Raw genomic sequence first — 19,172 nt, 5'->3', positions numbered from 1 at the left:
TTTTTGATTTCTCTAGTGCCTTCAATATCATCCAGCCATCCCTGTTAAGGGGTAAACTCAGAGATATGCAGGTGGATAAGCCTGTTGTGTCCTGGAAATTGGATCATCTGTGGGGCAGACTGCAGTGTACGAGTCTCAAGGACTGTGTGAGCAACATTGGTGCACCACAATGAACAGGACTGTCTAATTCTCTCTTCACTCTGTCCACCTCAGACTATAGATATAACAGCAGGACATGTAACTTGAATAAATTCTAGATTGTTCTAAATTCTGATTCTGCACTTATGGTGTGTATTTCTAAAAGAAATGAGATGTATGGCACACAACAATCCTGTATGCTGGCACCCCAGATGCCTTGCAACAAATTACAGCAGCCACAATATGTTCCGTCATTTTCTCAAGTGCTAAATAAACATTAACTTTAACTAACGTATTTGATCCAAACTACATGCTCATATGATATTTAGCTACTGAATAAAACATTTTTGAAATCGTTTATTTCCTTTTGAATCACCCCATATAATCAGGACTTGGCAAATAATGAGATGGAATTAACAGAACTGATGTGAACCAAGCACTGAAAAGAGGCCATAAAGAAAGCTTGATTTATTACAACAGACTGCAAGTGATCAAACTGGAAAACCTAAGTTTAATAAAGGTCAGCAGTCTTATGCTACACATGCAACTGCCTTGCAGTTCACCTCCTGACAAATTTAGGGTGCTTAGATGGGACAAAAAGATGTTCTGTGGTACATATACAGTACCTACTCAAATGGAACCCCATTATATTGAGTATATAATATTCTATATTATACTATATATAGTATAGAATAGTATATACTATTCTCTTAGTGTATATCCCAATTGAAGTGCTGCCTCCTGTTTATCTCTTTTTCCCCAGAAACAGTGTGGTAGGGGTGGGTAGAAATTGGTCATAAGGACATTAGTGAGTTAACGTATCTGTACTGCACTGTTCTTTGTGGGGTATAATTCATGCTTAACAAAATTTCAATAAATATTTGATCACAAAAAGTGCAGCATTGATTGATAAACACTCCTGAAAATATAATGATAGACTGCATTGCATGTATTTTGTTTGCTTATAAAAATAAGAGCCTGCACAGTAATTATCATCTTCAAGAAGAGGGAAAAAAAAACAAAAAAAACAAATGCCTTATTCATCCAGTGAGAAGACTGGAGCCTACACAGGACGTGACCTTGGAGCATTTGAGCCTCCTGCTGAGGACTCTCTTGCCAGAAGAATGTTTGGAAATGTGACATCTCTTCATGTGTATCCTAGACCAAGATAAGATGGGATTTCCAGATTGCTAGCATGTGAAATATAAAAGTACTGGGATGTTTGTGTACAGTGGAGACCTTATGAGGTACACTGTTTTAGTAAAATATTAGAATAACTTAGTGCATTATAGGTTTTGTGCTTCATATTGCTAAATTAAGGGTTTCTTTCCTGATGAGACGTAAAATGTTATGACATACTGTTACATATGTTTAATTTGTATGTGACAACAAAAATTTTGCTTTGTTGAAAATTAAGTAGGACCTGGCACTTGAGTGATTTTTGCTTTGTGCTAAAGCAATTATGTTCAGTTTTCTGTATGAATTGAAGAAACTGACTTACTTGAGCCACTGAAGGTAAAGTTTGCAGCACACGGTGGGCTACACCAGAAAGACAATGAATGAATCCTGTGAGTGACCCGGAGCTTCTCTTTACTGCAAAGCAGGATAGTCATTTGGCACTTAGCAAATGCTCTCTGTAACTTCATGGAGTAGCATATCGTGTGTCTTTGCTGAAAATAACCCAATTCATTCATCAACAGTCAAGTGGGAATCCCTTCCAAAAGAAGCAATCCCAGTGCTTTAAATTGTATTCAGAGTTCTGTGCACAACATTCAGTTTTAATTTGGAGATTGTAATTAGATTCATAGTGCTGAGTTGTACCTTAAATGAGTGAATCTGAATTTAACAAACACTTTTCAATGCTGTTATCTTTTTTCAGTCTCAGGAAGCTCTGCAAGAGCACTGCAAACAAGCTGGCATCACCTTTTTAGCACTGGTCTCTGATAAAGAAGGCAATTACATTAAGGTAAATATTCTATCTTATTGTTGGATAACGGAGTGGTTCAACACTACTGCCTGAAGATCCTGCATTCTATGTTGTAACCCCGTGTGAGTGAGAACACTGCAGTGGACTAGAACCTTTTCCAGGGCTGATTCCTGCATTGTACCCAGCGCTGTTGCCTTTTTCTCCCCCCCCCACGATCATGAATTATTAAGCAGATCTGAAAATGTTACAGCACTGTTACTTTACCTTAGTTTTAAGTGCCATTACTTGATGGTCTGATTGTTACATTTTATCATGCATCATACATATTGCTGGCCCTCATCCAGAAGATTGTTAGTCACTGTTAGATGGATTTTCTGAAAAAATAAAAACAAAAAATACAGAAATTACATTCGTGGTGATTCTGCAAAATTCTGATATGTGAAGGTACCTGCTAATTTTGATCATTCTGTTTAAAAACATTCACAATAACACGTGTCTTTATCAGAGATAACAAGATTAAAGTATCATTGTGTAAAAATCACAAGTAATGCAGGATTAACACTTTTTGGGCATTCTGATTTGATGACATTCTTACCAAGTAACATAACACTTTAAGACAGAAGTAACCGTCGCTGCTCAACAGTTTTGCAAACAGCTGAATTAACATAAACACTCTTGGACATATTTGTTGAGTTAGTACAGAACACCCTTAAGGCCAATACAGTATGTTAAATTCTTGCATCCCATGGCTTATGGGTAAGCACTTTTATTCTGTAGCTCTGATCTTGATTGACCAGAGCTGTTCTCCTGATAAACAAATTGCAAACAGAGGGTGGGCAGGCCGCGACAGGTGACTTTACGTTCCTGTGTGAAAGAGCAGAGAGGAGCCACAGTAAGGAGGTGAGGACCAGAGGTTTTAGAAGTGGCACAAACCACTCTCTCTAGCTGCTCTTTGTCTTTGGCAGACAGCTTATCACACCAACCATTTAAATTAGGTCTGTTCTTAAAACATTCTAGTGGGAGAAGGGCAAATGTGTTCAATAATCACTTGTTAGGGTTGTTTGCATATAATGCAAGAATCATCTATTGTGATAGCCATATCTGTTTGTCTGTTGATGTGTCCACTTGAAACAATTCAGCTCCCAGTAGACCAGTTTTGCTGACATTTGACGCACTTACTCTTTAAGGATATTTGTCGAGACAGTTCCATTTTAACCGAGATATCTTTACTACAACACACCATACACATCAACCATTGAAATGTATTGGCCAATTTGCAAACTCATCTCTTAAAACAGACAAATATTTGGTACAACTTCAGCTGCAAATTAGCTTACTGTTTCACGTTTTACCCTCAGCTTGTCTATTTATTTTTTATATATTTTATTTTACTGGTACGACAGCCACTCCTGACCGCAAAACAGAGAAATGCACACAGTTGCATGCAGTGAAGCAAGAAAACCTCGCTGCAGGGCACATGATGGGGTGGGCTCATATTGTAGGTGGTTTTGGATGAACAAATATAATAATTGAAGAAAGGTACAATGTTAGATATGCATTTATTTATTCAGTTTGCTAATAATGATATTCCTTATTTATTCAATGTAGTATCGATATTTTTTATTTATTCATCTACTTCCCTTACTTTATCAAAATGCAGTGATAGCTTTTATTACATGCTAACAATTGGCTTCAGCCTCCACTCAATCCCGCAGTCACCTCTGTGGCCGTTAGCGGCATGAAAAAAAAAAGAAAATTAAGTGCAAGATTAACACAGAAAAAGAGGTGCTTTTCCTTTACTGTGTCACTGGTGTTTGTGCCCCCTATGGTCCTAATGTGCTTCTGTACCATGTTATGTAGAGCAGAGCAGATCAATATTTCTCAGACCTCCACTATTGTCTTTTCAAATGTTTTATTGAAAGAGATTCTGTATGATGGATAGGTAAAAATAGGATCAGCCTATTACAGCAGCCTGTCTGCAGACCCTAAATAGGGTTCAGGTGCACTGTGCCAAACTACACTTGCCAATTAACCAAATCCTCATGGTGTTAGCATGTGGTACGGAAAGCCAAAGGCCCCAGACCAGGATTCAAATGCACAAGTCTGCTCTGCGTTGCATGTACTGTATGTCACTTGTAGGGATGTGCGGTATTCCTGTGGTGGAAAAGTACCAAAAAACCCAAATATTAAAACGGTACAGTACCATCATTTCCTGAAGTAAATGTCAGCTTTCCTCTTAATCCCCCACCACCACCAACACCCCATCCCTAGAAAAATCACAGTTGCAGTTGTTGAAAAACATTTATTTTGTGACTTCACAAAACTAAACTGGATGATTTGACTCGATCAGAACTTTATGGTTAAAACCCCACCTTCCTCCTTTTTACTTCAAAATGATCAGTGCATAATTAGGGGACACCCTTTATTGTTTTGAGGCATTGTGGATTTCACAGGTATCAAGAGGCAAGCAATACGTCGTGCAACGTGGTGGTGCTATGCACCAGGGAGGCTGGAGTACAACACTTCTTTTTTGGAATTAGCCATTATTAGCTTTGTAACCTTTTTCTAACCAGTACTGGGGTTCGAAAGTTGGTTTTGATACCAAAGTCAAAATGTTAGTACCAATTCAGCACTAGTAAGTTGGTGTTTCCTCTATTTTACCGCACTGATGTCCACACCTCACATTTCTTATACCATATGCATCATCTCCATTAAGAATGTGGTACAGAGGGGTGTACAGGCACAGTTTGGTCAAAGCAGTCTTAGCCTGGTTAGTTCCAGTCCTTGACAAGTTCTGTGTGAGAGGCAGTATTTCTTGGTAAAGTCATTTAAAAAAAAAAAAAAATGGGTACATTATTAAAACTTTTCAAAGTAATATCTGCTTTTGAAACTTTCATGATTTTTTAAATTTTCAAATGATTTCTGTTTCTGTACTATGCCTAGACCTTGTAACATATTGTATGAAGTGAACTAATATGAAGGTAGAGCTTAGTGGGTACTTTTGACAAGTATTTTCTTTGTCACCAAAATAATAAGTTTAACTTATTATTTTTTTTTTTTTATTTCTTAGGTTAAGTGCTTTGAAAAAGATCGCCAGTCAGAAAAACGTATACTGGAATCTGATTTGGTTGATCATCTGTTCCAGAGGTCTAGAGCCAGAGTTCATGAAGACAGAAATGTCAGGCAAGTAAAGGTGTATTTAGGAGCATGTTTGGCCTTTTCAATTTTAGTTTGGAATATTTAGAAACTATATGAATTTAACCTTAATCTGTATAAGCAGACAATGTTAAAACAATCATTTAAATAATTCAATTTTATGCATGTTATAGCACACATGACTCCACATTGGTTATATGAGGCTTCTTAACTTTGGAGCAGGTATGGCATTATCAATAGGAAACGATTCTTTACCAGAGACTATGACTAAACAAGTTTTCTTTTATACAGCTAGCCCCCTACATTATGCATTATAAAACAATTGATATGAGACAGGCACATCGTTTATTGTAGTTTGCCAGACACTTTGAGAGTCTAAGGCAGTGTTTCCCAAACTCAGTCCTGGGCACCCTGTGGCTGCAGGTTTTTGTTCCAACCAGATTCCTAATCAGTGACAACACCTGATAACACTGATCTCATTTAATTAGCTGGTATAGCAGCATGAGCTTTACATTTATAAGACATTTATAAATATTTCTGCTTTTGCTATAGATTTAAATGCTTAACTCTCTTTTGTTGATTTCATTATACTTTGTCCTTTCTCTGTACAGTTTATCCCCTTTGTTGTATCTTAATAATGACAAAAACAAGCAGAGCAGACACCCAGGCAAACACTGAATAATCAAAGGCTGCAACTACTTTAGCGTTAGACCCACTAATTAGTAAATAATGGATTAATTAAACAATTAGAACATCTAGAAAAGTAGAATAAAATCAAGATGAAAATACTGTTTAAAAGAAAAAAAATACATTATTCCTATATAACTGCTTGGTACATTTTAATATTTTTTTGTAGCAAACTTAGTTATCTAATTTCTATATTGTTCCCAAAACACAGAACTTGGTAAATAACACATCACTTAATTAGCCCAGGAGTTCAATTAAAAACAGAAGCTGGCTGGAACAAAAACCTGCAGCCACAGGGGGTCCCCAGGACTGAGTTTGGGAAACGCTGGTCTAAGGTGTCAGGGGACAGTAACAAGACGTGTGCATCATCACTGTGAGAAATGAACCGTGATTGCAAATATATTTCTTGCTCCAAGAAAATACAGTTTCTTTTATTTTTAATGAACAGAATGCTTATTGGGCCCAATGTGATTCATGCTGGGTGCAAAATTCAAATCTATTCTGCAATCATATACATGGGGTGAATATTCTGAATAAACAGATTTGCAGCACCTAAGTGTGGATTATAAAATACATACTTGGACAGACCCATGCAAGGTACATTTCATGTAATATGGACACAGCTTTAGTTTTCTTAAATAATAAATTAATCTAATTCTGTTGATTTACCCCAACCCCCGTCAAAAAAATAAAATATACAAGATTTCTTTACATTCCTAAATAGTTAATTATGAGCAAGTCATACTTGTATTTCTAAACTAATCCCAGATTAATAAAATTAAAACCAGCAGCTGCCACATCCTCCAAGGACCGAGTTTCACCACCTGAAATTGACGTCAGTTAGTCCAGCCATGCAAGATGGGTAACTTAATATGCACACTCCTCCACTAACAGCAGAAGCCCTGTAATCCTTTAGTACTGTCATTGTAGTTGACACTTCTTGAAGTCTGGATTCATTTGTGGGAGCCAGTAAGTTTTGTAATGTTTCCAAGTTCCAGTTTGGCCATTCTAGTTATATAGTTGGATTCATGCAGCGCAAAACAAGTAGAATTTTAGAGCCTGTTGTTGTATTTTTTTCAGATGTCATAATACTAATTTCATATCAATATGTTTAAGGTGATATAAGGAAGGGGCAAATCCCTTTGGGATTATAAAGTATATCAAACCAAAATAAAATCAAAATTGTGTTGAAGCGCTCACTCCTGTTATAGCGTAGTGTCTTTGGAGGCACATACTATATACAATGCCATTCATACTAGTTGAAGAGTGAACGTCTTGTACAGAGTAACCAGAGTCAGCTGAAGAAATAAATAAAAAATAAAAAAAAGACGACAATACTAGCATCACTTGTGAATGTGAAATGCTATTTGTGGCTGCCCAAATCCATTCTGATGGATCACATTTTAATAAAAGCAGTAATGCTGCATACTTTCTAACAGTGGGAAAACATCTGGTGGCACAGCTTGTGCCAATTATAAAGCAGTCCCTGAAGTTTCCTCTCATATCTTATTAAAACAATAGCAGTCATTTATTTGTGCTGAGCTATTACGTAATAACAGCCATAGAAGCTCTGAATGCCTCACTCTCACTACTTTGTACTTTACTGTTAAGCTTATTTTTTCAACCATTCACAACTTTTTAAACATATTTTATTTAGGACACAGTTTCAAGGAGCTAAAGCCTTTCCCTTGGCAATGTACTAGTTACATGTATTAATCACAGACTGGGCACATTACAGGGTAGGTGTTTACACATGAGCACGGGAGAGTGTGCCACACTGTAGTATCACATTTTATCAGTTACTTATAGGACAGGTCTGCAGAGAGCTGGTGTCTCATTAATGCTTAACTGTAGCCTTGCATTTTTGTTAGGGGAATACAGTAAAGCACCAGCTTTAAGAACCTTCATAAGTGGCCTGGAAGGTTAGAGTTTTTTATTTACTTATTCAATACATAATGTATACTTTTAGGCTCTACTGACTCTTTTGACTGTTTGCCTGTGTCTTCCCAAGAACTCTAAATAAATAGGACTAGCAAGGTATTGAAATAAAAAACAACTCTACACTATCAGCAGATGATATCTACTTTTTTTTGTAAATTAAAAAAATAAATGGTTGTTTTCACGTTATGTTATTGAAATGCACTTCTTTATGGTGGTCACCAGACAGTCAGTAGATTCTGAATAGTTGTGCCAATGCAGCTACTGCTCACCTGTAGATAATGATGGAGGGCAGACTGCACAAACACCCCATATTCCTCCTTCTGCTTCTCTAATGCCACCTGCATATTGTGCGATTGGTAACATTCTTTACTTTCGATTACTGGCAGGCACTTTATGTACGTTGCATAGATAGAACTGTATATATACAAATGTTATTTGCCCCTAGGGGCAAATTAAGCATTTTATAAAGCTCTTTAAATAAATGAACAAACAAACAAGTGTGTGTGTGTGTGTCTATATATACACACAGACACACACAATCTTTGGTCTGAGCACACACCAAAATGACTAAAAAGGTAGAAAATTTAAAAAGAAAAGAGAAGAAAACTTCTAACTTGACTGATGCAGATGGCACTATATTGCTGTTGGTATGAAGGAGCCCCAGTAGTGTTTCTTGACACATTTCTACTGAATAATTACTTGGCTGAAACTCCTTAGGGGCGGCACAGTGGTAGCGCTGCTGCCTCGCAGTAGAACCCAGATCCTCCCTGCGTGGAGTTTGCATGTTCTCCCTGTGTCTGCGTGGGTTTCCTCCAGGTGCTCTGGTTTCCTCCATCAGTTCAAAAACATGCAGGTTATGTGCACTGGCAATCTTAAATTGTCCCTAGTGTGTGCTTGGTGTGTGTGTGTGTATGCCCTGGGGTGGACTGGCGCCCGGCCTGGGATTTGTTCCTGCCTTGCGCCCTGTGTTGGCTGGAATTGACTCCAGCAGACCCCTGTGACCTTGTGTTAGGATATAGCGGGTTGGATGATGACTAACTGACTGAAAGTCCTCAGTGTTAGAGTGTGAGAGAGAGGATGTGTAGCCTTGTTTATAATGGAACTCAGGTTTGTTTTAATCCTCTCTTGCACTACGACCTCTAGGGGGTCCAGAGTGTGTCCCATAACTGAGCCTGTCTTCTTAATTAGACTGTTGATTCAGTGGGCCTCTCTTGAGGTGATGCTACCAGCCCAGCACCTGGCCATCATAGAGTTGTAGAACATGTGAAGAATGTCACTTTCCACATTAAAGGAACACAGTCTCCTAAGGAAAAAAGCATCCCCTGCCCTTTCTTATATACTTCCTCTGTGGTCTTTACTGCATGGAAGAATGAGAAAAGAAATCCCCTCGCCAAACTGGCAAAACAAACTTTACAATCACAATTGATATTTGATTTATTGATTTATAGCACATGAACTGTGGAAACAAACCGATTTTGGAAAATTAACGGTAAAGTCCTCCCTTGTGGACATTATCCCTGTGGCACAGCAAAATGGTCTAAGATTAGGGGAATCACTACTGGGGATAACCTCCAGCCCCCTCAATCTTTGGTCAGTTTACCCATGCGGATGCCATAGGCATTATCCCCTACCCTAACCCTGAATCAAGTAAGCAGGTTTGAGAATTTTACATTATGATTTGAATAAATCTTCCTGTACTAATTATCCCCAGCCACTGGAGGGCACCAAGGATTACCAGAAGAACAATCTTGACACTCTTAATAATTTATATGAAGAACAGGAAAGCAAGTCAAGATCAGAGGTGGCAGCCTTTTCAAACAGTACACTAGAAAATTGAAGGGCACTATGGCTGAGTGATTTAACAGTGCAGCCCCTGATCCTCAAACAGATTACATAAGGCTAATTCAATGGAGATGCTGAAGAAAGTGAGAAGGAAGCAAAAGAGGAGTTTCTTACAGTGGTGTGAAAAACTATTTCCCCCTTCCTGATTTCTTATTCTTTTGCATGTTTGTTACACAAAATGTTTCTAATCATCAAACACATTTAACCATTAGTCAAATATAATACAAGTAAACACAAAATGCAGATTTTAAATGATGGTTTTTATTATTTAGGGAGAAAAAAAAATCCAAACCTACATGGCCCTGTGTGAAAAAGTAATTGCCCCCTGAACCTAATAACTGGTTGGGCCACCCTTAGCAGCAATAACTGCAATCAAGCGTTTGCGATAACTTGCAATGAGTCTTTTACAGCACTCTGGAGGAATTTTGGCCCACTCATCTTTGCAGAATTGTTGTAATTCATCTTTTTTGAGGGTTTTCTAGCATGAACCGCCTTTTTAAGGTCATGCCATAGCATCTCAATTGGATTCAGGTCAGGACTTTGACTAGGCCACTCCAAAGTATTCATTTTCAGCCATTCAGAGGTGGATTTGCTGGTGTGTTTTGGGTCATTGTCCTGTTGCAGCACCCAAGATCGCTTCAGCTTGAGTTGTCGAACAGATGGCCGGACATTCTCCTTCAGGATTTTTTGGTAGACAGTAGAATTCATGGTTCCATCTATCACAGCAAGCCTTCCAGGTCCTAAAGCAGCAAAACAACCCCAGACCATCACACTACCACCACCATATTTTACTGTTGGTATGATGTTCTTTTCTGAAATGCTGTGTTCCTTTTACGCCAGATGTAACGGGACATTTGCCTTCCAAAAAGTTCAACTTTTGTCTCATCAGTCCACAAGGTATTTTCCCAAAAGTCTTGGCAATCATTGAGATGTTTCTTAGCAAAATTGAGACGAGCCCTAATGTTCTTTTGCTTAACAGTGGTTTGCGTCTTGGAAATCTGCCATGCAGGCCGTTTTGCCCAGTCTCTTTCTTATGGTGGAGTCGTGAACACTGACCTTAATTGAGGCAAGTGAGGCCTGCAGTTCTTTAGACGTTGTCCTGGGGTCTTTGTGACCTCTCGGATGAGTCGTCTCTGCTCTTGGGGTAATTTTGGTCGGCCGGCCACTCCTGGGAAGGTTCACCACTGTTCCATGTTTTTGCCATTTGTGGATAATGGCTCTCACTGTGGTTCGCTGGAGTCCCAAAGCTTTAGAAATGGCTTTATAACCTTTACCAGACTGATAGATCTCAATTACTTCTGTTCTCATTTGTTCCTGAATTTCTTTGGATCTTGGCATGATGTCTAGCTTTTGAGGTGCTTTTGGTCTACTTCTCTGTGTCAAGCAGCTCCTATTTAAGTGATTTCTTGATTGAAACAGGTGTGGCAGTAATCAGGCCTGGGGGTGGCTACGGAAATTGAACTCAGGTGTGATACACCACAGTTAGGTTATTTTTAACAAGGGGGCAATTACTTTTTCACACAGGGCCATGTAAGTTTGGATTTTTTCTCCCTAAATAATAAAAACCATCATTTAAAAACTGCATTTTGTGTTTACTTGTGTTATATTTGACTAATGGTTAAATGTGTTTGATGATCAGAAACATTTTGTGTGATAAACATGCAAAAGAATAAGAAATCAGGAAGGGGGCAAATAGTTTTTCACACCACTGTATTTGAGTTTAAAGATGGACAAGCCACACAACAAGGGCCACACTTAAATTACAGAGGCCTAGTACACTAACTAACATTTTCTTAGCATTATTGTTTATACCCAATACACTAGGTCTTTCAGATCAAACATCACTATTTGAGTATACTTCAAATGTATGTGAAAAAAATCTAATTTGAAAGCAAACGCTGATATTCAATTGTAGAAGAGTGGTTTTGTATTTTGCCTCGCATTAATTTTGTCACCATGTTACTCCAGACACACTGTGCTGCAGTAATTTTTTTTTGTATGTGTGTTGCATATCACTTAGTAATCCATGTTTTAATCATTAGTAGCCTCCTTAACATTAAAATGTATCCCAGAGTCAAAATAGTTTTTTTTTTTTTTTTACAACAATAAAAAATGTTACTATGTGTAACAGAAACATGTAAGTACCAAAACATCAACATAATCACAGTAGGAAAGATGCATCTATCCAGTGTCTACTGCTGTAGTGATGCAGATTTAGTACAGGTCCTTCATGTGACATGTTTCAAGACCATCACCATTGCACAGCCTGATGTTGAAGTCTGGACAGTATTAGTGACTTTCGTTGCACACATTTCTTAAAATATTTTTTGTGTTGCCTGAGCATAAGAGAGTAGAATGCCAGTTCCTGCTCTTCATGATCAACACCCACCTTGTGTTATTGTAGGCTACAACAGCAGACTAGTTTACATTGTCATCACTATCGCTTGATTCAACTAATGTTTCATCGTCAGTTTGCTCTAAACTGGCTTTACAGTTTCTCATTTATATGCCATTGTGTTTTTGTTGAAGCCCTGCTCCACTCTTGAATGTTAAAGTTACAGTTGTGCTTCAAAGTTTGTGAACCCTTTAGAATTTTCTATACAGGGTGGGCCATTTATATGGATACACCTTAATAAAATGGGAATGGTTGGTGATATTAACTTCCTATTTGTGGCACATTAGTATATGTGAGGGGGAAAACTTTTCAAGATGGGTGGTGACCATGGTGGCCATTTTGGATCCAACTTTTGTTTTTACAATAGGAAGAGGGTCATGTGACACATCAAACTTATTGGGAATTTCACAAGAAAAGCAATGGTGTGCTTGGTTTTAACGTAACTTTATTCTTTCATGAGTTATTTACAAGTTTCTGACCACTTATAAAATGTGTTCAATGTGCTGCCCATTGTGTTGGATTGTCAATGCAACCCTCTTCTCCCACTCTTCACACACTGATAGCAACACCGCAGGAGAAATGCTAGCACAGGCTTCCATTATCCGTAGTTTCAGGTGCTGCACATCTCGTATCTTCACAGCATAGACAATTGCCTTCAGATGACCCCAAAGATAAAAGTCTAAGGGGGTCAGATCGGGAGACCTTGGGGGCCATTCAACTGGCCCACGATGACCAATCCACTTTCCAGTAAACTTCATCTTGGAATGCTAGGACCTGACACCCATAATGTGGTGGTGCACCATCTTGCTGGAAAATCTCAGGGAACGTGCCAGCTTCAGTGCATAAAGAGGGAAACACATCATCATGTAGCAATTTCGCATATCCAGTGGCCTTGAGGTTTCCATTGATGAAGAATGGCCCCACTATCTTTGTACCCCATATACCATACCATCAATTTTTTTGTTCCAACAGTCTTGGAGGGATCTATCCAATGTGGGTTAGTGTCACACCAATAGCGGTGGTTTTGTTTGTTAACTTCACCATTCACATAAAAGTTTGCCTCATCACTGAACAAAAATTTCTCCTGCGGTGTTGCTATCAGTGTGTGAAGAGTGGGAGAAGAGGGTTGCATTGACAATCCAACACAATGGGCAGCACATTGAACACATTTTATAAGTGGTCAGAAACTTATAAATAACTCATGAAAGAATAAAGTTATGTTAAAACCAAGCACAATATTTTTCTTGTGAAATTCCCAATAAGTTTGATGTGTCACATGACCCTCTTCTTATTGAAAAAACAAAAGTTGGATCCAAAATGGCCATTTTCAAAATGGCCACCATGGTCACCACCCATCTTGAAAAGTTTTCCCCCTCACATATACTAATGTGCCACAAACAGGAAGTTAATATCACCGACTATTCCCATTTTATTAAGGTGTATCCATATAAATGGCCCACCCTGTATTTCTGCATAAATATGACCTAAAACATCATCAGATTTTCACTCAAGTCTGAAAAGTAGATAAAGAGAAACCAGTTAAACAAATGAGACAAAAATATCATACTTGGTCATTTATTTATTAAGGAAAATGATCGAATCTATACTAATAAAAGGCAAAGCCCTCACTGACTGACTGACTCATCACTAATTCTCCAACTTCCCGTGTAGGTAGAAGGCTGAAATTTGGCAGGCTCATTCCTTACAGCTTACTTACAAAAGTTAAGCAGGTTTCATTTCGTAACGGTCATTACTGGAACCTACTTACGTACATATATACGGCCACAGCCTGCAGCTCGGTCGTGGTGTGAGGCGGAGTTGCGTCCCTCATCGTCACGCCTCCCACGTAATTGAGTGCCTACCCATATAAGGCCGTCTATCAGCAGCAATCCAATAGACACGCTGCCGCTAAATATTCGAGGGTGAAGGACTGTGCTTATGCAAACGAAGATGAGATGGTCAGGGATAGACTAGTGTTTGGCACAAACTCCACGAAAGTGCGAGAGAAACTTTTAACTGTATATTAACAACATTTTTTAAAAACTTCTCCAGTGCTTTAAAAGTATTGTTTTGGTTCTGCACTTGTTCCATTTCTCTCTTGAAGCTGAGATCCCTGATTTACTGTTGTTTTATATTAAAACCATTAAGCAGTCTCATTAGAGATTGTGTAACGTTGAGATATATGCATTCTGGGTATGTGAGGTGTCCTGGATCTAACCTGGTTATGTATGTGCAGGTAAACACACTGATAGCAAATATGTTTATTGGCAAAGAAAGCCTTATTTCAGTACCTTTTTCATTCTGTTTGACCAGATTATTTCTGGGTTAGGATATGCAACAGGTCCTTTTTGTAATAATATATTGAGCCAGTCTGAGGTTTAAAATGTGTTTGGCAGGGTTCATAACAACTAATGTAAACCTTAAATCAATTTTCATTTGCCTTACAAATTTAATTTTGTATTGTGCTTGAAATGGTAGGCAACATGCTGGTAAACAGAGTAGCTGCTTTTCAAATGCTCACTGTTTACTTCAGGATTTTAGAAACTAAGAGGAAGTGGATTTTAGACTAAACAGGAAGTACTTGTTTACAGAAGTGGGCAGTTGAATTCAGTGATAGACTGCCCAGTCCTTATGCTGAAGTGAAAAGACAGCCTCTACTCTATTTAAGAGATGACAGGATGACATAATTGGATCAATAAGTGACCAGCTAACCAAGGCTTTGGCAGCCTTACTTCTGGTCTCTGAAGGCCTGCAGCAAACCGTTTTCATTTGTCATTACACAGTGCTCTTATCTAGTCTTTTCCCAGTAATATCTGTAGTTGATTAATGGTCCTGGCAGCAATTTCAGAACTGTGGCTATACGGATCAGAGCATAAATGAATATACAAGCTGAACTTGGCCAGACATTATGAGGAGTCTACCGTGCTCAAATCTAATTTATTTAAAAATATGTATATATTTAAATTGCTTTGTGATTTCTTTGGTCTTTGCAGGGAAATCCCAGAAAGCTTTGCACTTCAAAACCCCAAAGGATCACTTGTTGTGACTTCTGGTAAGTGAAATGTTCTCTGGTGAACCACAATTGAAAGGTTACATTGACTTGTGATACCATTTCTGTTAGCCTAAGGATGTTTCCACCGATGTGGCCTGTTTGTGATTTTTAGATGATCACGACAGACATTTTAGGAACTCGGATGTTACATTTTAATGTCTACAATATGTGTTCCATGTCAGCTGCCACTAAATCAAGGTGTCAGTTTGACTTTTGTTACTGGGAAAGTTGGAAGATGAACCAAGGAAACAATCTTTATTGTGAAATTTATATGGTTTGCATAACATGCTCTGCCGATTCAGTGTGAAATTACAAGAATTCAAAAGCCCAAAGATGCTAAAAGGATCTTGACTGCACAATTCTTCCAGACCCTCCACTCTGTTGTTAATGAAAGACTCTTTATCAGTAACAGTATTGAGGGCATATTTTGGTTATGTGTATGAATGCTGTGCCCTGCTTGATGGTTAAATGGACATCACAATTTTGAATTACATTTGAGCTGTGTAAAAATAACACCATTAACACAACATAATGAAAATTATTCAAGTATACTGTGTGCTCAGTGTGGAGTACAACATATACAAGACAACCACCTCTATCCGGATGGCTGGCAAGACCGCCTGACCAAAAGGTGGTAGCATGATGTCAAGCTTGGGAATAAAAGGCCAGGTTAACAAATTCAACTGCGAGTTCAGCTGGTGCACGAATTACGGTTGTCTCTTTAAGAGAACAAAATGACAGCTTCCCAAAAGACCTGACGCTATAAAGGCAACTGAAGGCATGTAGGGACACTAGGAGCCATTAGAAGTTCGAGCTTGTAGGCTCTGAAGCAAAATAAAGCCACATGTAACCCAGAACTAGCTGCAGTGTAGGGGTTTAAAGCTGCCTTGAGAAAGTCATAGCATTTAGACCTGAATCAAGAAGAGCTTTGGGGAAAAGGTTTGGATGTTTTGGTATATTTCTTGTGTTGGTAAACCTACACTAATGAACAACACAGCAGTGAACACAGAGCACAGCAAGTGTTATGTGCTTATGGTTTGTGCCTCGTCCCTTTCAGGAGAGGTGAGAATTTGAAAAACTGCAGTCCAACCATAGAAGTTCTTAAAAACAGACTTTGTCAAAGAAAAGTTTGGCCTCCTCAGTCCCTTCTTCCTCTCCCCTCTTTTTGAATCAATCACCTGCCAAGCACCTGTCACTTGTTGATCTGCTAGCTTTCTTCCAGTCTTGGCATTGACCGTAGTGGTCTACTTGAATGTTGCGTGGTCTGCCACCACTTAACTGACTTCAACTTTGTGCGGATCCAGTGATCACTCAAATGTATGTAATACACTTTGATTCTCTGCTGAATCAGTTTGGCTAAAGGCTTCTGCTGAAAAATAATAAGCAACCATTCAGTAACCATTATGGTGTTTAATACTTAAAACTGTTTTAATGTGAAATGTAAAAACTCAGTGTCCTAGCTAATATGAGAGACTGGCAGTCATGATCATTGTTCTAATGTCTGTGTACAGTGTTTGATCAATACTGACCAGTTGCACCATTTTTATTTCTGCAAAAAATTACCATTCCTGAACTATGCCTTGCAGGTAGGACGAGATACGCAGTACAGCATAAAGTGTGCCCTTGGGCAACGGTGTAGACACGTCTTCTAGCCTCATAACGGCAGCTCGTAAGAAGCGCCTCTCATCAGCAGCAATGATGAAGTGAATGTGTCTTCAGGCAATGAAATTTAAGCGGTCAGTGAAACCAAAAGTGAGTCTAGGAATCCAAAAGTGACACTCGTGTCACTCACACATGTGCAGTGTCCTGTTCATATTATCATCATTATTTCTGACTTTGTACTTTTATTGTTTTGCACATTTTACAGTAGAAAGATGAGATTTAATAAAAATGTAATTTTTCAAGCCAAACAACACAACTTGTTTTACATTTATTTTGGAAAAAAAATGTAACACTAAGGAGGTTACACAAAATGCAGACAATTGCAGAGTATTCAGCTCAACCTTTTTAACATGCATGCCAAACATGTGACCGTGCCCCTCGACACTACATGCATGTAGTATGACCCCCAAAAATGGCATTATAGTAACCAACGATGCTTAAATATGTAAATAACATACAAAAAAAAAAAATGAATAAAATGTAACAAAAGAAGAAAACATTTACAATTTATGACCAAATTCATGACACTGCTGTTTCAGGTTAATGAGAGTATATTAACAGATACAAAAAGTAAGAATTATTTAATGAGGTTCAGAAGGCTCCTTGTATTTATCAGAGGAAACCAAGAGGCAGACTAAACACTGGTCTACAAGGATTAAAAATAAATAAATGATAATCAACTTATGAAAGCCGTGGTCATTAAGAGGAGGAACGTTGAGATGTTCGTGTGTGACCCTGGTCAACTAGCCAGCCCATCACTCCCTTGACACTCTGCCTCCCTTCAAAGCTTTATTCATCACTGTTTTTAGGATGTAATATCCAGGGAGAGGCACTTGGTATGTTTATCTATTTAAAAATAAAAAATACTGTATATTCCCATAGTTTCCAGCACTATAAAAATAAGTATCTGTTCTTTTTATTTAAAGTACTTGGTATCTTTTAAAACTTTGTTTACATTTATACAAAAAATATTCCACAGCATAGGAAATAAAGTCTTATAAAAACACCAGGTCAAACTTTGTAATAATTAAAGTAAACAGCTTTGTGATGCTTCATGAATGGGTTATTCTGGGTGCCTGATGTTATCTTGTACTCATTTCACTCAAAGGCAAACAACAATATCCTCTACTGCAAAATCTTGCTTTCACCCCCTGGAAATCAACTTTGACACAGCAGTTGACTGCAGCAGCAGAGGAGATGCCATTTTCCTTTTAAAGGACACTTTGCGTTCTCCCGATTTTCGGGTTATAAAGTGCCTGAGTAAACTCAAACCAAGACACAATTTTCAGAAGCAACAAGGTAACACCAGTCTATTGAAGGTGCTTGAATCATTATAGAAAAAGAACTAATAGAATGACAACACCATCTGTACTAGCATTCTTATTTGAGTTATCCTATGAGACAAAAAACAAACAGAAAATCAAGCCCAAAGATTCCTCCTTGTAATCTGTTCTGTAGTATATGATGCTAAGATGCCAGGTGTAGTGCACTGGACTTAATAGCACCTGGCACACAGCCACTTCAGTTCCCACCTCTGATTCTTTGTGTTCCCTGAGCAAGCCACTTAACCTGTTTGTGTTTAAAAAAAAAAAAAAGAAGACACACATTGTCCTGTACCTTGATCTTATAAGACAAAGTGACACCAAAAAATAAGTGTTTTTGAAAAAGGAAGGAAAGCTTTGATGTTCAGTTTAAAGGAGGTTGAGGCAACAAACGAGTGCCACCCTTCAAAGAAGTGCTGCTCTGTGACTACTATAAATGATTCTTTGTTATTGAAGGTCTAGCCTTGTGGAAGCCGTGTGAGGAGCTTTATTATGGCATGGAGGCTTAGGAGGTGTAGACAAGGAGATAAAAACAATGAGAATGATGCTGAGGACACTTGCAGAGCTTTCCTGGAGTTAAGTGTTTGGCAGATCTTTTTCCTGCCCAATACATTTCAGATATTTACACCTTGCAGTTGAGACCAAAAGTTTACATAACACCTTGGCTAAAAATGCTCAAACTCAAAATTCCCAAACTGTACATACATTACCAAACCATTCATATATTAGTTCAATTAGTATATCTAAATAATTTCTATTAAAGGTTTCCTGCAAAATAAAGATCAAGAGACAGCTGATTTTGAGCTTTTAACATCTATGTCCGATTTTCATTGAGTAAAAAATTTTAATAGACCAAGTTGACTGTCTTTTTAAACAGCATAGATGACTCCAGGAATTGATGTCTTTACTTTGGACAGTTTCTGAGCTGCTAATTTTCATGAGTAGTTTGTTAGGAAACCTGTGACTGCAAATAAGGACCTACTGTTAAAATCCATTGGTCAAGTCAAAGGGAAGATCAAAACAACTGAGCCAAGATCTAGCAGGAAAACA

General features: G+C 38.2%; 1 protein-coding gene across 1 annotated transcript in view; it reads left to right on the top strand.

Annotated features, from left to right (window-relative positions):
* The window catches only part of eif2ak4 (eukaryotic translation initiation factor 2 alpha kinase 4), a 173,704-nt gene that overhangs the window by 134,398 nt on the left and 20,134 nt on the right, over positions 1-19,172 (top strand). Inside the window, exons 32-34 of the mRNA XM_039742281.1 lie at positions 2,018-2,104; positions 5,136-5,248; positions 15,080-15,138. Of these exons, the coding sequence (XP_039598215.1) occupies positions 2,018-2,104; positions 5,136-5,248; positions 15,080-15,138 (259 nt within the window). The remainder of the gene's footprint in view (positions 1-2,017; positions 2,105-5,135; positions 5,249-15,079; positions 15,139-19,172) is intronic.

The sequence above is a fragment of the Polypterus senegalus genome, chromosome 18 (genome assembly GCF_016835505.1).
Source record: "Polypterus senegalus isolate Bchr_013 chromosome 18, ASM1683550v1, whole genome shotgun sequence".
NCBI lineage: Eukaryota > Metazoa > Chordata > Cladistia > Polypteriformes > Polypteridae > Polypterus > Polypterus senegalus.
This window is presented reverse-complemented; position numbering and strand designations above follow the sequence as displayed.